Below are 23229 nucleotides of genomic sequence, written 5' to 3'. Positions count from 1 at the left end.
AAATATTCAAAATGAGTTAATAAATTTAATGTTGCAGAAGGTTAATGATGAAATAATAAACCGAGTCTTGAAAGCCGTTTACTATTCAATCGTTGCCGATTGTACACCTGATATTTTTAGAAAAGAACAACTTTCTCTTGTAATTCGAATTGTTGACTTGTCATTAGACATTCGAGTGGAAATTAAAAAGTACTTTTTAGGATTCTTTTCTGTTTCTGATTCTACAGGCTTAGGCTTACTGAAGTTTTAATCGAGTTGCAAACTAAGTATGGACTTGAAATCTCTAACTGCAGAGGTCAAGGGTATGATAATGGAGAAAATATAAAAGGAAAAATTAATGGGGTACAAAAAAGGGTTTTAGATCTTAATCCTTTAGCATTATATGTTCCCTGTGGCAACCATAGTTTAAATTTAGTAATAAGTGACTCGGTACGGTCTTCAGTAAAATCTATAACTTTATTCGGTATTCTCCAGAGATTGTTCACTCTATTCTCAGCTATTCTCAGTCGATGGAAAATTTTAAAGCCGATGTAAAAAATTTTTTGAAAGATTTTAGCTTTCTTGTCTCTTTAATTGTCTGGTATGACGTTCTTTCTCAAGTCAATATTGTTAGTAAAACTTTTGAAAAGAAAAACATAGACGTGACTCAAAGTGCAAAATTAGTGAAAAACTGTTGTTCATTTTTAGAAAACGACAGAAAATATGGTTTTAAAGATGCAATTATAAATGAAAAGTATTTGGCCGTAGAATTACAAGTGGATCCTACTTTTTAGACCACTTAAAAGAATAATACGAGTGAAACGCCATTTTGACTAACCAGCCTAAGATGGAATTTATTCATTTTCTCCTGAAAAAAATTAGAAATCAATTTCTTCAATCCTCTTTTAGACACATCTCTAATTTCAATGAGAGAACGATTTATACAGTTGGAGAATTTTTCAGAAGATTTGGAGTTTTTGTATAATGTTGATAGTTGCAAAAAAGAGAAGAAATTCTAAAATCATATTTAGCTCTTCAACGTTAACTTACCGTAAATCTAAAATCGGACATTAATGGTATTCTCCTTTGCGATGAACTGATGAGCATTAAACCTTTTCTTTCTGAAATGGTCAAGGATAAAATTACTCCTATTATTGTTTTAAACTTTATAAAACAGCATAAAATGCAAGATTTGTATCCACAAACATGGATTCCGACAGCTTAAAATGCAAGATTTGTATTCAAACACACAGATTGCTATGCAAATTTTGCGAACAATACTTGTCACTGTAGCGAGTGAAGAAAGAAGCTTTTCCAAAATGAAACTAATAAAAACCTGCGGTCAACATAGTTGCAGGATAGACTTTCAAGTTTAGGAACCGTTTCAATTGAAAACGATATTACTGAAAACCTTGATTTTTTTACACTAATCAAAGATTTTGGTTATAAAAAGGCCCGAAAGATTAATTAAAAAAATTAAATGTACTTTGTGTAAAACACAAACAAAAAACGTTTCTTTGTATTTAGCATTTCATTGCTAAGTATTATTTTTGAATTCGATTTTTTATCATTTTGCATGAAATTACCAGCAAGTTTATAAATTGTCAGGGGTGGTAGGAAATATTTCGCACGAGGGCGGGAAGAAGGTTAAGGCCGGCACTGTATACCACATACTTTGATGCTTTCAAAGAAGTTGCCTTTTAAGGTAACTAAAAGCAAGTTAATTATTACTATTATATATAGTTATGAACAAAGAGATCCGACCGCCCAATATTAAATGCAAAAAATAAGTTTTTGTGCTGTAAAGTGTACACATTTACGAACATATGAGAATAATAAAGCACAAAACATGTTTTAGTACTTTGAAAGGCTTCTCAAATTTTTAGAACAGCTTTTATTCTTTGCCGCATTAAATAAAAATATTTTGGCGGAATTTTATTGTACCACGACCTTATTATGCCCTCTGTCAGACCTATTTTCAAGGTTTCTGTTTAAAAGTTTACTGGTTTCAATTTTAGCCAACAATGTTTGATAGGGTTAAAATTGAACGAATTGCCTGGTTACGAGAGAGACAAAAAAAATAAAAACAAAAAAAATATTATTTGCATTTTTTTGAGTCATGTTCTAACAATTTTATCTGTACAGCAAATTTCCTCCTTGTAATTGAAAATATCACAGTTTTTAATTCAAACGTTTGAACACACTATTCTTCAAAGCTTTTTAAAAATTTACGATTTGAACAGTCTCTCCATGTCGTAAATAGTGTAAACCATTCAATTTTTAGTGCCATAGTTTTTGGTCATCTACAAGATTTCTCTGGATTGATGCTACTTTGTCAGCCAAGAACCAAAAGGTCGTATGTCCATTTTTGTGTTTCCAAGAAAATTAAGTTTTAAAAATTGATTTGTAAAGACTTTCTGTCAGAATGCCCAGCTAATTTTTTATATATTTTAAAAAGTTGTATAAAAAGTTGCCTCTTGGTTCTCGGCTTACGATTTGTTAACTTGGCGGGCTGATTGACATAATTAATAGATGTCTTAGGTTCTTTCAAACGTGAATCTGTCGCAAGTTTAGACTAACTGCCTTTTGCTAAGAGCTGTACGTTAGCAAGTTTGGCCATAGATGTTGTAGTCAATATTAATGATTGAAATACACATGGTTTTTATTATAAAGAGCATATAAAATGTTTTACTATTGGTTAACAACTACTTTATCATCCACGGCTTTGTTGTTTAGTGTATTGGCAGCGCGCATATTTTGCAACTATAATTATCTATAATAATTGTGAGCGTTCAGATATTTTGGACCATGACCTTTAAATAGATGTATTCTACAATATCCTTTTAACTTAAAAGATAAATACCTTTTTTTTTAGATGACCCGCTTTTATGAAGAAATGTTTATACCATTCTATGGACGAGAAAAAGTTAAGTTACCACGGTATGTTATTTCTCAGGATCACACTTTGAAAAAATGCTGGGATTCATTTATGCTGTTCATTATCGTATACACTGCAATAGTTCTTCCGTTTTCGATTTGTTTTAGAAAATATACTAAAATTCTCAAAGTGTTTGATACGGTTTTTGACATGGCGTTTTTAGTCGACATTGGGTTGACTTTTTTTACCACGTATGTAGACAAAAAGGGTGTTCTAGTCACGGATTTAAAAAAAATTAAGTCAGATTACTTAAAAGGATGGTTTCCGTTGCATACTGTTTTTGGGTTGTCATGTTTGACATCATCTTTCTTCTATAATGAACGCGTAAGTTTTTTTCTGTTTTTTTTGTTACTATTGTGATTTTATTTTTACTTTATTTTTCCCTTCTATTATAAATATAGCTTAAAATAAATTTCAAGATATATAAAAGCAAAGTTGTTTGTGAACAACCACAAGAGTTTGAAATAAGTTATAATTGAAATCATGAAGCTGTTTTTTTTTGTTTGTTTTTTTGAAAGGCTTTTAAAAATTTGGGTCTTATTATTAACTTATAATTTATAAAATACCGAGACCTATATTTATAGCTATAAAAAAATTTAAAATGATTTTAAACAGTTTTTATCTATATTACATATAGTTCAAATATATTTTCAAATTTTTTTTCTATCAATGTCATGTTCAAAGTGTTCTTTCCAACTTGTTTGTTTATCAAGTATAACATCGAAGAATTTAAGAATTTGTAACCTTTGAGGGAAAAATGTCAGATTTATAAGGTTGAGAAGTAAATTGGGCACCGGCATTGTTGCTAGTTTTGTTTTGTTTTGTTCATTTTTTATTATAATCTTTGTATAAATATATAATGAAAAATTACAAATGAAGATATCATTACAAATAAAAAATGAAAAACCCAAAGAAGGCCACAAAGTTTTTTTACCGTGAACGGCTATAACTAAACTACAACAATTTCAATGTATTGGTGTGTAGTACTCAGGTTTCGATGCATAACATTTATGTAGTCATCGTCCCACATCTTCATCACACCTCACATCATCATCACACCCCACATGTCATCATCACCTCACACTAAAAACATTATTTAATTACTGAATCTTCCAAAATCAAAATTAAATAGGCATAATTGAATTTTACGCGCATAGTCTGTAGCCTGCACTTTCTTTTTAACTATTTTTAAAACTGTATAAATCCATAAAAAAAGTTCCACGAAAGGAAATGCAGAAGACGCAGGAGATGCAGAAAAAGTGATGGGCATTGTATCAACACAAAGTCTATAAACCGTATTTAAACATAAACATTAATCATATTTATGAAACGTAATTAGGGATGCCAAATATTTGGGTTTTCAATATTTGTACAAATACCAAATAGTAAAATGTGTGAAAAAAACCACTTGATTTCAATTCAAATTTTAGCTTTAATTTAAGAAGTGATACTTTAAAAATACAAGCATATTCAATTTTTCTTCTTTCATTCTATTACAAAGTTTAGTCTTGAAGTTTCCAGCTACAGAAAAGACTCTTTCAACGTCTGTTGATGTTGCTTGCATAGTTAATAAGGCATTGTAGATCATCTGAAGTTTATCTGTACGTTCTTTTGTTCCTTCAAACACCTTAATTTCATTTTCGATCAAAGTTTTGACTGTTTTCTGATGGTTTACAAAGTGGTTGTGTCATCAAGCTTGGATGTTGTATTTGAATCATTTTCATCATCATTTTCCTCCAACAACGATTCTGCAAATAGTCTTGTATTAAGCTCCTTAATTTCTTTTCTAATAGTTAATTTTGACGAATATTCAAAATAATCATTTTCCTTTGGATAATCATCAGTGTGAAGAAAAATCAATGTTGATATTAAATCGATATTTCTTCGTGAATCAATTCGAGTTTTTAAATTTTCCAGTATTTTTTGCGAAATATCACTTTCCTGTGCGTTGAGTGGGTTGAATAAATAGAAAAATGATCCTTCTCCCACCATCAAATTGCAGCATTTAGTGCCTAATTTTATAATAACTTCTTCAACAGGAATCAAACAATCTATTATGTCTTTAACTTTTGTTTCAATGCTGTCTTCATATGAACCTTCAAATTCAATTATTGCAGATTTTACAATTTCTTTCAGTTCATAAAATCTCTGCAACATAGGAAGTACATTATTCCATCTTGTCTTGCAGTCAATTAATAGAGTTAACTCTTTTCCTGTTGTTTCTTGGACATTTTCTTTAAAGCGAGCAATTTTTAATGGAGATTTTCGAAATTTTCTCATATATCCTCGAACAACTGATATATCATCAAAGTAGGATTTTTCCATTGGTAAAGAGCTTTCTTGTTCATCAAAATCTAGTTTTTCATCAAAATCTTCATCTTTATCATCAAGTTCAACATTATCATTATATTCATCCATCTCTTCACGATCATTTTGATATAAACAGTCAACAATAGCTAAATTTATTCCATGATTGTAACAAAGTTGACTTTCAAATGGCATCAAGGTGGCATATTTTTTCATTACGGAAGCTCCATCGTTTATAGTTGGGACAATATCTTCTGAAACGTCAAGTTTGATGTCCTGGAGTTTTTTTCTGACAGTTGTTTTTAATTTTTTAGCATTACAACTACCTGACCCAACAGAGGTTAATGCATATTGCTTGGATTCAGTGCCGTTGTGAATTTTGATATTTATATATCTCTTGAATGTATTATCAGTCCACTCATCAATTATTGTACTAAATTTCTTTCCCATAACTTTAGACTCTTGAATTTTTAACACAAACTCATTAAAAGCTTCTTCGTAGTATTTTTTAATGCCTTCCCAAACTGTTGATCTTGATTTAGGCATTTGATGACCGCGTGATGACAAATATGATTTAGTAGCATCCGAATTTATTATTTGATTAATTGAAAATCCATCTTTGGCTGCACATTTTGATATTAACAACTCTCTAGACTCTTGAACTGTAAAACTTGTTATTGGACGTTGAATTTTTTGATTACTTGGAAGTTCTGTTGATTCTGATGTATTCTTTCTTTTAAGAGATTTATCCATGCCATGTTTCAATTTTAAATGATTCATCAAATTCGTTGTTCCATAATTAACGATCGTACAAACTTCATTACAGTTGCCAACTTGACATTTTGCCTGATTTTTACTGATTTTTACAAAACGTTTCCACACTTCACTCATCATTTTCTAAATAAAAATTTAGTTTAGTCAACGGAACCTAAAAAAGCATGAGACTCATACCTTATAGTAGTATTTATCGTACTTTTTTGTATAATTTCAATAGTTACTTGATTAAATTCACAATTAAACATAGATAAATTTTAAAAAATTTCAGTAGTAGTGAATTTATTATGATATAAAATTCACGGAAATTGCGTAACTTGGAAATTGAATTAAAGGGTTCGAAACAAATTAGATTTTTAAAAATGTGACAGTTATTTTTTAAAAAAATGCTGAAAAATAATTTAAAAATTTTTGCACTATTTGCATACAAATATTTGGGTAAAAATACAAATATTTGTGTTACCCCAAATAATGCTATAAACACCAAATACCCAAATAACAAATAATTGTGTTCGATATCCCTAAACGTAATATGTATTTGACATTTCGGAAGTTATAATTAAGAGATAAAAGGTATTTTTCAAAACATTGCAAAAACGCTATGTGTAAATAGAAACTCATACGATGTAACTGCAAAAGACATAGTTTATAGAACTTTTTTTTTTATTACGAACTTTTATAATAAATTTTAATGCTGTATAATTGTATTTGTAATATTTGTCATGATAAATACTAAGTGCAGTGGAAATTTACAAAAGTTCAAACAACAGATCTTTTGAAATGAGTTGGAACTTTCAGAAATGAAAATATCTTATATACCACATCTACAAAAAATAGTACCTTCTGTTAGTTGTCTTATGCCTAAAAATTTTTCAATTTTTGCACAGTATTTCTAAATATAGAGCTATTACTCTCTGGCCTTGACCTTGGCTTTGTCTTAAAGGCCAAAAATTAAGGCCTTGGCTTTGGCCTTAGCTTTGAAACTCTTGGCCATAGCCTTGGTCTTGGACTTGAAAACTTTATTTTAACCATGTTTTTTGATAAAATTTGAATTCCCGCTGACGACCTAATTATATGCTGATTAAGAACAGCGTTAGTTTTAACGAATCTTCTTTTTCGTTCAACAGATTTAACTAGCTTATTACTGTGGTTTAACGATGATAAAGCATAATTTTTTTGTAACTAATTTTGTTGCATGTGTTGCATGTCAACATGTTGGACAAGTTGGTCTTTAAAAGAATCTGTAGAATCTGTATAACTTATAGGTTTTACCCAACTAGCACACATACATTGAAACAAATATAGGTATGGTATTGACATGTAACTAGGGATGGCACTTTTACTTATTTTGATGTAAAAACACGATTTCCTTTTAAGCGTAAATTACTTAACATAACTCATCTAAAAATGTCAAACATGTAAAAAATATGTAATGTATGATAAAGTAAAAATTGTAAAAAAAGTTATTTATGAAGTAAACTTACGTAAATATAATATTTAAAAGACATAACACTTACTTTACAAAGCAAAATTAAACTGCATCATTACAACAAATTACGTTAACGTGTAAAATTAACTAGTTAGCAATAACAGCTTACATAAAAGTATTTTGAAAAAAATTGTTATTTACTTTTACAAATAAAAGTAAATTTTTTCTTTGAAATTTTATGCTTTACTTTGTAAGTAAGTAAAATGTAAGTTATATTATTTACTTTCTCAAAGAACAGTCATTTCATGTTGATTTAATATAAATTTTGAGATAGGTGGCGTATTCAAATCCATTGCCTATTTAAGGGCACTACTGGGTAATACTTCAGATAATACTCTGAGGTATGTGGGCAGTGTTTGTGGTGGGGCATTGAGAAAGAATTTTTTTCACGTATATCTTATAGGGTAATTCTATTACAATTAGGGGCAAATATAGTCAACATGCGTCTATATCAGTAGTGTAGAAACGGGCTCCCTGCCGTATGATTGCTAATAGCGGCTGCTAAATAATCATTGACTTTTTATTTCTTTTTTTTTGTTGAGCAGAAATAGGTTAATGGCCATAATGAAACTTTGGCGGGAGGGGAAAGGGGCATAATTTCTAAGCTATGGTTAATTCATGCATGTGTAAACCTTAACTAAGTCACTGTTCGTTAAAGCGCGCTTTTTCTCCAGTTTTTTTTCTTTGTATTTGCCTTTTCAATCAAGTACTTTGTTATGGTAATATAACACAATATTACATTTTTGATTCCTTAAGGACATCGGCAGCTAAAAAAATTTTCAAAAAATTATGTTAAGTCAACATAATTATATTAAATTAAGTCATTTAAACTATCTGATATAATTTATATGATTAAAGGATTGTTTACCAGATATAATCTTTTGTTACGTTTTATCATATATAATCCATTTGAAAAAAAAGGTAAGGAAAGCTGTTTAATCTTCTACCTTCTTTTTGTTGTGATGGTGTCCAAGCCGTAAAAGGATGATTAGAAAACCAAAATCTTATTCAATTAAAATAGTGTTTTAGAATAAACTTACATTTTTTTTTCAAACGTCAGTTTGACTTCACAAGATGTTTGTCGGTTATGGGGGGAGAAGACTTCCTTCACCCTGCGTTCGGGACGGCTCTGGTTGTAACAACTACTCTAACATAAATAATTTTTTTTTTTTTTTAAATTTATTTATTAATAGCTATTCATAAAACTGTTGTCTGGAATGAACTAATTTCAATTAGTCAATTCCAGACAACAATTATTCCTTTATTATTCTATCTAACAATTATTCTAATTAGTCATTTCCAGAAGTAACTTTCATTATGGTTAGATTAGTTTTTAACAACAACCACGCTGAATAAATGAAGCCAAAATACAAAACTTAAAATAAAATACAGAGCCATTTCCAAAGCAAGAACAATAAACCAGACAGTCTTTTAAAAATAATTTTAAAATAACTGATGTAAATAACATCAAGATTATTTAAAAAAAAAAAAGTTAAAGTTAAAAAAGTAAAAGTAATGAACTTAAAATTTATAACTTTTCATAACCACAACAACCGCTTATTTTAATTTATTTAATATAGCGAATTTAGAAGGATGGTTCAAAAAAGCACAATTTCAAATTTAAAATTATATGGTCGATTGCGGAGTTGTTAACAAGGCCAAATGTAGGAAGGCCAAGGCCACAAGTTACAAGGCCAAGGTCAAGACCAAGGCCAAAAGTTACAAGGCCAAGGACAAGACCAAGGCCGCATGTAACAAGGCCAAGGTCAAGAATCTGAGTTTCAAAGCCAACGCCTATGCAAACATTTTTAAGACCAAAGACTTAAATTTTTGCCTTAAATTAATAAAATAGTTACATAAAATAACGAATTATTAATTGCGTAACTAATTACGTAAAATAAAGAATGAAAACTTTTAGTTCTTTATTTTTATGTATTTTTTTTATAAAGGCCAAGGCAAAAATTTTCAAGGCCAAGGCCTTATTTTTGGCCTAAACGGCAAAGCCAAGGCCTAGGACTAACAACTCTGGTTGATTGTGAAGAAAAGTGTCTTGATGTTATTTATCATACAGATGAAAATAACTTCAAGTTCTTTTAATTTCAGTAAATTTTTGTTACTTTTTTTACTTTAAATTTTCAAAAATTTAAAGTAAAAAAGTTAATAAAAGTGCAAGTCACAGTGTTTAAACAACCAGATTCCAATCAGATATTTAAAATCAGGCCCGTAGCAAGCTTTTTTTTTTTTTTTTTGAGAATTTAACGTTATGTAACTACATGGAGCAAACTCCAAACATTTATATATTCACGTTTATGTAAAGTTTTTCAACGGTATTGCAATAATCAGAGCCTGTTAACAATAAACCCCTAAAATGTTAACTTCCCTTTTATGTCATTAGTGTGAGAGCGATGAGTTTATAATATTTATATATACATTTTTTTTATATTTTAAGCTAAATTTAGGTTCATTAACAAGTAAATAGTGTCATAAACAAGTAATAATGTCATGCAATAATCTCTTAGTGTTCAAAAACTATGACCATATAAATTTTGAGCAACCTCCCCAATTATTTAAGGGATTTAAAATATTATCTTTAATTAAGTTATAAGTTCGTCTGACAATCAAATCCTGTTCCTCATTCAAAAGTTTGGAGCGAAAGTTAATTTCACCGAAGAATAACGAAGAAAATTAAGTTTTTATAAGTCTACATATATTTTTCAAACAATATTATAATATTGTTCAAATTATTCTTATTTTTACTACTATTAATTTGATAATTATTAAATTAATTCTTTTCAAATTTAATTTCCTCATTTATTTTGTTTTATTTATTACATAAAGACATTTTTAATGCAGTGGTTGATTTTTAATTTTTATGGTTTTTTATTTTTCTAAATTTGCCGTTACAAATAAATACTTTTCTTTTGTAAAATATACGAATGGCGGGGGCAAGAAGAAGACAAAAATAGTCTTATTGCCAAACCCCTAAATATTCGTCCATAATTAAGTCACTAAAAACTTGTCATTAAAAATTGATGGTTTTGTGTTTTTCTGAAGTTTGAGTTTAATAAATTTATTTTAGTTGACAAATATAGTTTTGTATTTTTGGGAATATATCTAAAAAATTTATATATATGTAGCTGAAATACCAAATTCTGCTGTTTTAGTATGTTATATTTAGAAAAAAGAAATCTTTTTCTAAAATCACATACTTAAACAGAAGAAATATTGCATAAATAACAGTAATTTTGAATAATTTTATTTTTTTAACATAAAATTAAAATGATTTTAAAAAATATTATGAAAATGTAAATTAAACAAAATACAATATTCAATTTTAAATTGATATAAATACAAGTATTGAGTGGTATTATACCACGTTAAAAGCAATGTAAAAAAGGTTTCATAATTTGAAAATGCGGCGATTCCTTTTATCACCAAACTGATTAGAATAACTTAATCAACAGCTTCTTTAACTCATAATATTATTAATAGTTACGTACAAATGAGGTCTTTTAATGTGTTATTAAAAACCATATTAAACTCATTTAAAGACTTTATGGTAACCAATAACATGATGTCTACTTGCGTAAATTCTGAGATGTAGGGGAGAGCAGGGTTGGTTGTCATGCGGGGTTGGTTGTCACAAATGTTATTACAGGAAATGTAGATAAGGTTTAGAACTTTAAAATCGCACGATCGAAATTTTATATAAAAAAAACATTTTCACTGTAATTTTCAGCTTGTTTTAGCGAGTAGGAAAAAAGATATTCGTTTTTATAGGTTTTTAATATGAAAAAAATAAATTTCGCTCACTTTAAGAACAACAACAAACAAATAAAAAAGCATAATAAAATAATTTTCTTTTACCAAACGAAAATTATTTTATTATGCTTTGAATGTGCATTTTTAAAGTTTTTTATTCATTCGAGTAACTTTTTGGTAAATTTACTGGTGTTTTGCAACTTGATTAGAAGGGGTTGCTTGTCACAAAATATATGGGAATGGTTGTCACAGTTTGAAAATAATAGGCTCATGGTTTCTTAAATAGTTATAGATTTATGTCTGATAGTTGAGATGCTTTATCAAAGAATTTAGCAAAAGACCAGTGCAAAAATATAGGAAAGTTATATTCAGGTGAAAAATTAGATTTGTTACTAAGAAAAGGTATATACCCATATGATTCGGTTGATTCTATTAAACAATTGATTCTATTAAAATTAATTTAATAAGACAAAATTACCGCCAAAAGAATCATTCTTTTCGAGATTAAACGGTGAAGGAATAAGTGATAACGATTACTCGCATGCGCAAAATGTGTGGAAAAAGTTTAATTGCAAATTATTTAGAGATTACCATGGTTTATACAACGTTTCAGATGTGCTTTTGCAAGCTGACGTCTTTGAAAGTTTTAGAGATCTTTGTATTAGAAACTATGATTTAGATCCTGCTTGGTACTATACAGCGCCAGGATGAGCGTGAGATGCTGCATTAAAGATGACAGAAATAAAATTAGAATTACTGAGTGATTACGATGTATCACTAACGATAAAGAACGGTATAGAGGTGGAATTAGTATGATATCTAATAGATTTGGAGCTTCTAATAATAAGTATATGGGTGATTCGTATGATTAAAGCAAACCATCAACCTATACACAGTATCTATACAGATGCTAATAACTTATATGGATGGACAATGAGTACACTAATTCCAACACATGGTTTTAAATGGATGAATGAAAATGAAATAGAAAACTGGAAATCAATTCCATGTATACTAAAAGTCGATTTAGATTTTCCTGAATATCTACATGATGAACATAATGATTATCCGCTCGCACCTGAAAGAATAACCATTAATAGTGTTGAAAAATTAGTTCCTAATTTAAATAATAAGAAAAATTATGTCATTCATTATGATATCTTAAATTGCACGAAAGATTAGGATTAAAGATTACTAAAATTCATAGAGGTGTAAAGTTTCAAGAAAGAGCGTGGTTAAGTGAATACATTGATAAAAATACAAAACTTAGAACTAAAGCAACTAATAGATTTGAAAAAGACTTTTTTAAACTCATGAACAATTCAATTTTTGGAAAAACAATGGAAAATATTGAAAACAGAGTTGATATTAGATTAGTAACAGACAGAAATGAAGCTATTAAATTAGCATCAAAACCTAACTTTGAAAGTAGAACAATATTTGATGAAAACTTAATAGCAGTACATATGAAATGAACAAAATTAAAATATACTAAACCAATATACTTAGGAATGTGTATATTAGATTTGAGCCAAACACTAATGTACAAATTTCATTATGATTACATAAAGAAAAAATATGCTGAGATAGCAAAACTATTGTTCACAGATACAGATAGCTAATGATATTGAAAGCAAAATTGATACAAGTGAATTTGATGAGAATCATCAAGCCATTAATAAGATAGGTTTTAAAATTGGAGTAAATAACAAAGTAGGACTTAGATCAAAGTTGTATTCTTACAAAGTGCACGGAGAAGAGAAAATGTAAAAATGTAAAGGAGTAAAGATAAATGTTGTTAAAAAATATATAACACACGAAGATGACAAAGATTGTTTATTAAATAAAAGAGAACATATTAAACTGATTACAAATACTACTATAAACTGATTACAAACAAGTTTTCAAGTTTAAAACTTTTGCAGTAAAAAAAATTTTTTTCATTTTCTTTGTATAATTTTTTCCCATTCTTTTTGATGCATGTTTCACCTCTAGTAACATTTATAAAGACTTTAAATTGTATTTAGTAATTTTAAATACAATTTAATTAATGAGATTTTTTAAAGTGTTTATAAAAAAATGAAAACAAATTATTAATTTTGAATATAAAAACAATTTAATAAAAAGTATTCATTTTTTTCTTCAGAACTCGATTTACGTAGTTCAAGCATTAATATTGATACGATTGTTACGATTAACGTTTGCTCCTAAGAAGTTGGTTCCATACTTGGATAGCAACATTTTTACATTAGTTTTATGGATGTTCATCTTTTTGATATGTGCTCATTGGTTGGCTTGCATATGGTATTTTAAGTTATATTTTTAGCTTCATTTGAAACTAGGATATACATATATATATATATATATATATATATATATATATATATATATATATATATATATATATATATATATATATATATATATATATATATATATATATAGATGCTATATTATATTATTTTTTAAAATCCAGGAAAAAAGTGATTAACATTTTCAACAAAACCTAAATTAGATTGATGTCCAAATATTTCAATTCAAAGTTTTGATGTTAAAATAATGTATTTATATTTTCATCAAGAAATTATGTTAGCTAAAAATACGTTCCATTTTTATTTGAAAAGCAATGCATGAAAACATTTATTTTCGATTATATTTAAAGATTTTTGTGTAATATGAGCATGCACAAGTTACCCATTGTTTTGTTTATTGAAATTACTTAGTTTTTTCTCCTATATTTGCAGTGATTTTAATTGCTTTTTGAATAAAAACAAATCAAAGTAAAATATTTAATATTTTAACAATACTAAAAATCGTTCTGTAATTTTAATTCAAAAAATTTATGTTTTTATCGTTTAAAGGTTTGAATTAATAAAATTGAAAAAATAACTAACGATTTTTTGTTCCTTTTTTTTTTTAAAAAAACAAACAAAGTAGTTTTGTTTCAATAATAAGTGGTTTAAAATTTGATCTTTTAATGATAAGTTTTGTTAATAACGAATCATTATATTCCACAAATTAGTTCTAACTATCAAATTGGTATTTTTTTGCTTAATTATTGTCATTTTTGAGTTTATTTAAAGTACTTATATTACCAAATTTATCTATTATAAGCACTTTTGCTACTCTTTTTAAACCTCTGTGTTTTTAAGAAAAAATTTTGAGTGCCCAAATATCTAAGTGGATCATAAGAAGTGATCCCTAAATAATTTTTATTCGCCAAAATTTTAGATTCAGCATTAAAATTTTGAAAATTTATTTCAATTTTTGCTTAAGGTACTCATAATACTCTAATCTTTCATTTTGTTCAAAATAAATATTAACTAATGCGGTAAGTTTCTAAAGTTTTATAAATATACTAAATAGCCGAAATGACTCAAGTCTTTCATGACTCAAGTGTAGTCAAACTGATGCTTTTATACTAACAAAAACAAACTGATGATCTTATTATCGTTATTTATTTCGTCATTTATAAAGATTTTACAATCTTTTTATTTTACAATTTTCATCAATAAAATTTAAATAAAATATTCACTCTCTGGCCAACAATGATATTAACTGATGGTACTAACAAGCTACTTGGTTATTTCTCAATCATTTGAAGACGTATTTTAAAATTTTATTTTTCAAGGTGAATCCTTGAAAATTGAATTTATAGATTAAAAAAAACTTGTTCTTGCATTTATAATACTCAATGCATTTATAATATTCAATTCAATTTGACAGATATGAAAATGAGAGAATTACGAAATAATCAAAATGTTAGTTACATCTAAAGCTCATGCGTTGAATATAAACATACCTGAGTTTATTAAAAATCAGGAAAAAAGGCATAGCATTATTCAGCACAACCTTCCTCCAACTTAACAAAAAACATTTTCAAAAGATTTCAATCTTGAAGTAAGCAAGCATAAAAATTAGTTCATGAAAATTTTATTCTGCTATTAAAACAGTGCTATGCTAAACAGTCACTTACAAACATAATATGAGTCATAGAGCAAGAGTGGTGGAACATGGGTACTTCAGGGGTTTCAGAAAAACTAAATTCTGCATATGTTGAAGCAACCGAAATACTAATGGTAAACAGTTTAGATCTTTCAATGAAAAGTGGATTATAGATTACCCTTGGATCCATCTGTATTATTCCAAAAAGGAATTGTTTTGCTATATTTGCACTGGTGCTATCAAGAAAAAAACTAGTATCTTTTTCCAAATAAGGTGAACAAAATTTTTTTATGATCGGTAATGACATTTGCAAAAAAGCAGTAGAAAGATTGCGAAAACACAGTTTATCATTATTTTATAAGCAGACACAGGAAAAGTTAATTAAACTACGTGCATCAGGCTAAAAAGTTGTACATCAAATGATAATTGAAATTCGTGATATGCAATGTTACACTCATAATGCTCACATTATTGGTACCTAGTTCGTGTAATCACTCAGCTGTGGAGCAGTAGTTAGTGTTCTACCTTAGAACCAAAAAAAAATCTTTACATGAAAATGTGTCACTTGACAAGGCTTAGCTATTTGACGTATGACGAAATTAAAGGCAATCTTAATTAGTTACTCTTAATAAGGAACGAAGAACATCCACCTCTATTGAGCTGGCTGTCAAACAGTAAGTACATGCCTCAGTACGTAAGTAAGTACATGATATTGTTAACAAGATGGTAAAACGAATGGCAAAGTATGTGCTAAGAAATGTACTTAGCGCTATTATATCAAGAAATATTTTTGCTATAATACGTGATAAAACTCGAGACATTTCCAATATTGAACAAATGGCTATGTAATCGATCTGTTTCTGAAAACTTTAAAAAACACAAAGATTTTCTTTGTTTTTATGCAGTTGAAGCCACCAACAGTAAGTTGCTATTTTGAGCACTTTAAATGATTTAATAAGATGTGGTCTAGACAAGAAAAATAATGCGTAGAAAAAGTTACGAAGTCAGAACATCTAAGTTGTGCTTCAATTCCAAAACATCTAAGTTGTGTTGTCAAACTATTTAAAGATGACGTCAATGAAGCAGTTTTTATACATTGTAATGCAACGTTGTTTTTCAAGATACTTGTAAACAAGTTAGATATATGAACAAGGGACAAGAGCAGGGCCGTCCTGAGGAGATCTTAAAGAGGGATGGGGGGTGATGTATAATTGCCGACTGCTAACAGATCTCTACACCTGCCCCCTTGGAACGGCACTGGACAAGAGTTGTGCTACCAATTGTATAATTTCATTTATTTAGAGATTGTTTAAGAGGCTGGTAAGATTTTGAAAATTACAATTTTATATACCTGACGAGGATTACAAGCAAATCAATTTAAATACTCTTTTTTCAATTCGTTTTGTCACAAGGACTGTGATGAAATGAGTTGGACAAAGTCGTTTCGTCACTATTATATGGCTCAATTCTGAAAAATTTTCAAATAATTGTTTCAGAGCTTCAAGAAGTTTCTGAATCAAATGATCCTAACAGCTAAAACAGAAAGTTTACTTGAAATTTATTATCATATATATTCCAACTATATTTCAAGCTTTGCCTGACTCATTACGTATTTGCAGCTGCAGAGCAAGTCTCTAGACATTTTCAATCCGTTAAAGTAAATGCTCAAGCAATTGCTTCATCACTAAATTTATTTAAATTTCATATATCAGGTATGAGGCCAGAAAGGCTTTTTAAATCATTTTTTGAATCTTGTGTTAACAAAGGCAGTTCACTTCATGATTGCATTCTTCGCAGACATTTTCACTTAATCTCGATTCAAAAGCAATTGAATCATCTTTTACTTCTTCAATTTTATAAATTGAACACCGCCGAAATTGATCTAAAAGCCATAGTAAAAGATTTTATAAATAAAATAAGAAAAGACACCAGAATTTCTTACTTTGTAAATTGTTAAAGTTACTTCTAATTTAGCGCCATTTTTTTTTTGCTTGTTGTCTTAAAGATTCATTTAAGTTCTTTTTAAAATTTAATTGAAAAATAGAATTTTCCTTCCCCCTCCTTCCCCTTCACCCCTTTCTCCCCTCCCCCCTCCTATTCCTTCCCCCTCCCACAAACACACATTATTTCCATTCCGCCACTCCTGATCTAGAGTACTGCAAAAGCTAATGAAATGAGCTACTGCGGATTGGCCAAGACGCCACTGAATATTAAGAGTGAATAACCAAGTCAATATTTGTAACTAAAGAAAGATGTATTTCAATCTAATTTATTCTTTATATAAAATAAGTTTAGGGCGTATTCCTATTTATATTATATTTCCTTGTGGTTAGTAACTTGATTAAATTAAAATACATTTGCATATTTTACGCTAAAAAATATGTTTACTAACCTGAGGTTAAAAGGCTCATTTAATCTTATTGATTTATTATTTAAAAATTTGTTAATATGATGTTATTTATTTAATTTTTTTTTCTAAAAATAAAAGTAAAAGCTATGTCTTATGGTATTGTACACAGTATTAATGTAGATAGATTGCATAAATACTCTAAAAAACTTTGGTTAGTCACGTTCATTTAAAAACTTTGGTTAGTCATGTTCATTTAAAAACTTTGGTTAGTCATGTTCATTTAAAAACCAAAATGCTAGCACAATAGTATTTTAAGAAACATTTTTTGACTCTGTTGGCAATTCCTTATCATTGTGTAAAGGTAGTATTTGTAACGAATTTTTCTAGGTACCTGATTGGATTTCAAATTGATGTCGTTGTAAAGCAAAATAGTCATGGATGGTTAAGTTATCTAATGTTAATAGAATATTCATATGATGGTATGAATGTTACAACATTAATTGCTGACGGAAAAGGTCCACCTATTGCAAATTGCTACGTTACAGCTTTATACTTTGTCGTAACAATTTTGTCAACATGCGGATTTGGAAACTTGGGAAATTCTCCAAATACCTTAACAGAAAAAATGTTTACAATAATTGCAATGGTTTTTGGTTGTGAGAATAAAATTTTTGTTTAATTTTCTTTTAATTAACTTATGTTAGTTTTCCGAATTTTAGAAAAATAGTTTCTACTTTTTAATAGAAAAATATTTTTGGGAGGAAAAAATCATTAAATTTAATTTAGAGATTTTTTAACTAAAAAGTTTACACATTCGACACACTTTAAACTTGGTCTTTTATTTTCATGTTGATATTAAAAGAATGTTTTGCATAAGTTTCAGTTAAAATGTTTCTTAGAGGAAAAAAAAAGTAAAACAAAAAAAGCTAGGGCTTGGCAATAGTAAGCGACCGGGTTTGATATTTGATTTTGACTGGGGCCCTGATTACTTCCTACTTGGCAACCGGTGAAAACCGATTAAAAACCGATAAAAAACGGCTAACCGGTTTTTGTCCAGTTTTCTCGAAACCGAAAACCAGTTTTTCTTTCGGTCGTTAATTATGCCTCACTAAATAGATAAATAGTTTGAAGATTTAATGAAGTGAAAAGCTCAAATATTGTAAAAATATATAATTTTATAAAGCACTTTAATATTGCATTTAGTTTTATTCATTTTTTTTCTTTTATTTTTTTTTCTATTTGGTACTTTGAATTAAGCTTTACAATGTTTATACAACATAACAATATAAATTTTGAAAAATTCCAACTGGAGCTGGCAGAAGACATGGTCTTATCATCAAGCCCCGTTGTTACAAATTTAGATATAATCTTGTGTATAATATATTAGCGAAAACTTTTTTTTTTAATTTAATTTAATCTCTTTTTTACGTCAATATAATAACATAACTTGTAATCCATACACTTGGAAAATAAAAATAAAAACATATTGTTTCAACATATAAGATACTAAATAACTAAGGTTAAATAAAGGTTTTAAAAGTAAGTTAATAATTGTTATAATCAAAATCAAATATGTCTTGTTTTGTTGCAAGTTTAAAATGTCGAATGGAAGTTATAGTCTTTTATTACTTTTAAGAACTGAGTTCCACAATCGTGGCCCTCGGCAAGATATTAAGAAGCCAGGTTGTTTTAATAAAGTTTTAGTTGTGACAAAGTTGTTAATTGGATTCTTTGTATGGTAACTGTGAGAGAGATAAATATTTTTTAAACAAGTTGTATTAAAAAGATGCTTTGATTTATGCATAATTCCAACAATTTTAGAAATTTTCTTTTCCATTATTTTGATATGATTGCTTTAGTTAACAGTCTCATAAAGAATTATACCTAAAAAGTTGATTAAGTATTCTCTTTTAAGTTTAGTTTTGTAAATAATAAAAAAAGTTGATTAAGTATTCTCTTTTAAGTTTAGTTTTGTAAATAATAAAAAAAAATTGATTAAGTATTCTCTTTTAAGTTTAGTTTTGTAAATAATAAAAAAAAGTTGATTAAGTATTCTCTTTTAAGTTTAGTTTTGTAAATAAACAGTTTAGGAGGTTTTAAGGGAATGGTGTCTGAATCAAAAAATTTTGTAAATAGATTAAATTTGCTTTTTTCTACGTTTAGCGAGAGTTTGTTGGCTTTAAATCATTCGTTTAAATTATTTAGTTTTTGATTAACCGTATTAAACATTAGGTTAATGTTTTTGTGGCTAAAAAATACTTGTGTATAGTCAGCATTAAAAATAAAGTTGAGTTTATTGAAAGATGAGAATGTATCATTAATATAAAAATGAATAAATTTAATTCTAAATTCTTGGGGCATTGCCCCTATAATTTAGAATGGCCATACTTCAATATTTTTTCTACTAATTATTATTAGATTACAAACTGTCAGAACCTTTCAACAATATTTAAATTTTAAAATACTTATAATAATTAAAACAATTCAAAAAAGACAAGTACCACTCAACTTTTTTTTTTTGATATCTTTATTTGTTGTTTCATTACGTTTGTTGTTTAATTATTTTAATTTGAGATTGTTAAAATAAAAAATAAAATAAAAATAACAACCTCAAATTAAAATTATTAAACAACAAAAACAAATTTGTTGTCAACAAATTTGTAATTTTAAAAAAGAATAAGGATCGGAAAAGAAAGAGTTTTAAAAAAAAATATATCAAAGTTCATTCAATTTGAACTAAATTAATAATGAGTAATAAAGATGTTAATGTTACATTGATTAAAATTAATGTTTAATAATCGATAAAAATAAAAAAATGTTATTTTAAATTTTTTATTTTAGCTGAAGTATGAAAAATTTTCTTTAGTTTACAGCGCTAGTTCCAGTATATCAATTCCGTAGGTTACATTGGATTTATAAAGCAATAATAAAAATTTGCTTTTATGTTAAAAAAACCGGTTTGAAACCAGTTACCCGATTTTACAATTTAAAAAAACCAAGAAATGGTTTTGAAGTTTCCCAGCTTTTGCCAAGCCTTAAAGAAAACATTGGCTAATATTATTAATATCAATAATAATAATAATATTATTATTATTATTATCAATAATGTCATTATCATTATCAATAATATTTATATTATCATCAATAATATAAATATTACTATCAATAATATTAATATTATTAGCAATAATATTAATATTATATTATTAACAAAATTATAAGTTTAGTTTTCAACAACCGTAAACAACAGTAAAAACGTTTTAATCAAAATGAAAATATAATTGGAATATAGCTAAACTTCTTATTAAGTTTGATTTAAAAAACTATTAAAAATATATGAAAACTGTTAAAATTATATTTGTTTACGTTTTTAAATTTATGTTTGCATATTGCTAAAATTTTATGCAAAATTTATTTGTATACAATGTTTTGAAAACAAGATCATTATTATATTTCATTTTAGTTTATAATATTAGCAGGGTTTAAGATGCTATCGAATTTTTATTTTTTCAATTATTATTACTATAAACAATTAAACTTTTCAATTAGTATTACTATAAATAAGTATACTGTGGCCAACATTTACAATAAAATAAGCAATAATAAAATTAGCAATAAGTGACTTTGTATTTCTAACGTCTTTCGTAAATACATCTCATTCATCTAACAACGAAAAAAAATTAATAATTTTTATTTTTAAATTGGTGTTTCCACTCCTTTTCCACTAAAAATTCTACAACAGTTTTTTGAATGATCAGCGACAGCTTTTCTCATTAGTTAATCTGTTGTTAAATTTTTAAAGTTGAATATTTACAAATAAAAAATTCTCCCGCGGAATCAAATTTTTGGAGGCTTTTGTTAATTTGACACCAATACAAATACACAGTATAAATATACAACCTTTAACAAAAATATTTTACAAGCGCTTATAGTATATTCAGAAAACGTCGTATAGACATCTAACGGGAATAACACGCATCTATGCAAATACATTGCATTTGTATAGATTTCTTACAGATTTGTTTTTAAATATTAAAAACGTCTGAAAGAAATCTATTATTCCTTACAAACGTTTATCTATATTTATTTTTTTACATTTTAATTTAATAAATGAATATATACCAAAAAATAAACGCACTTAGGGGAGAGTGGGGTATCGGCGAACACCTAAGCGGGAATGCGAATTAAAGACACCATTTCTACAAAATTGATCATATTTATTGCTTATCAATTAGTTTAACTATTCAGTCACAAACCATCAAAAGCAATTTTTAAAAATCTTTAAATAAAATAAAAATATATGGCAAAAATAAAACCATTGGTGTTCGGAATTACCCTAGCTACGTGGGGTAATTCCGAATACATCGGGTGGAGGGGAGGGGGGCAATTACAAACACTGTTGTGTAATAACGAATAAAATGCAAATTGTAATAACTAAGTCTAAAAATTATATTATGCAACAACAACAACAAAGAAAGGAGTGGCTTTATTTCCATAGAAGCTACAACAGAGTGTTACTCAAAAAAAAAGTTGCATAAAATTATTAGAAAAAGTTAAAATCAAATTATAGTAAACAACATCCGCAGCTTTATTACACTGCTGCACGTCTGGGCAACTGAGCATAGGATCCCTTCTCAGCAGGTAAAAAGAAATTGTCGAATTTATTTTTTTACAATGCTGTTTTGACCATGTTCGGATTTAACCCGCATTCGCCATGACCCCACTCTCCCCTATATACTCAACTATGTATTGAATGTGTCTTGTACTTTATGTTTTTAGGTGTACTGTATGCATTCATATTCGGAAAAGTTAATAACATCATTGCACAACTTTACCATGCAACAAATAAATATTCAGCACAATTGAATGCAATACAACATTTTATTAAGACATATAAAGTCCCAAATAGCATAGGATCTCGACTTAAAGATTACTTTATAGCTACTTGGACCGTAACAAAAGGAGTAAACCAAGATAGAGTATTTAAATTCAAAATTATTAAGTTTTTAAAAAAACATTTTTTTAAATTTTTAAAATTTTTCTTTTATCTTTTTTTTAGATAATGAACAGGTATCCACGTGACTTGCAATCTGACCTCTGTTTATGCATTCATAAAAAAGTTCTTGAGAAAGAACCATGTTTTAAAAACATGTCTAAAGAAGCTCAGCGATCAGTTTCTCGGTTTTTTTGGGTCTTAAGAACACCCCCTGGCGACATACTTGTTTCCTATTGTGAAATGGTAGACTCTATTTACTTTGTGATTTCGGGAGCTTTTGAAGTTAACTGCAACGAAGAACTCATTGGTCTCATTGGTAAAATAATCCATTTTAAGTATTTATGCACTAGTTTTTAACACTAGTTTAGTAAATGCAATTTTGAATATTTTTTTTAATTTTTAGATTTGAATAAAAAATACCGCTAATAGTTTTATTTTGGTAAACTGAAAAAAGAAAACATTTAAAATTAGTTTTTGAAAAAAAATAAAAATCTTATTTTTAAGTTTTGTACAAATAAGGTTTTAGATTAATATAAGAAAATTGACGATAAGAATCTAAGATTCAGAGATTGCAAACAGTTTGACGATAAGAATCTAAGATTTAGAGAAAACATTGCATTATTATTATACTACAATAGACAAATCACACAAAGGATTGAACTCGGTCCATGCTTTTTTATATTAAGTAT

The 23229-nt window shown here is 27.7% G+C and overlaps 1 protein-coding gene across 3 annotated transcripts in view; it reads left to right on the top strand.

Moving 5' to 3' along the window:
* The window catches only part of LOC100213633 (potassium voltage-gated channel subfamily H member 2), a 43151-nt gene that overhangs the window by 18040 nt on the left and 1882 nt on the right, over positions 1-23229 (top strand). For 2 of the 3 annotated variants that reach the window (XR_010640849.1, XM_065805705.1), the window contains exons 5-9: positions 2855-3241; positions 13396-13553; positions 17932-18200; positions 22324-22523; positions 22604-22856. Coding sequence is in view for 2 of the 3 variants with exons in the window: in XM_065805705.1 (XP_065661777.1) it covers positions 2855-3241; positions 13396-13553; positions 17932-18200; positions 22324-22523; positions 22604-22856 (1267 nt within the window). In the remaining variant the exon portion in view is untranslated. The remainder of the gene's footprint in view (positions 1-2854; positions 3242-13395; positions 13554-17931; positions 18201-22323; positions 22524-22603; positions 22857-23229) is intronic. The other variant, XM_065805706.1, reaches the window with a different exon arrangement.

The sequence above is a fragment of the Hydra vulgaris genome, chromosome 09, assembly GCF_038396675.1.
Source record: "Hydra vulgaris chromosome 09, alternate assembly HydraT2T_AEP".
Lineage (NCBI taxonomy): Eukaryota > Metazoa > Cnidaria > Hydrozoa > Anthoathecata > Hydridae > Hydra > Hydra vulgaris.
This window is presented reverse-complemented; position numbering and strand designations above follow the sequence as displayed.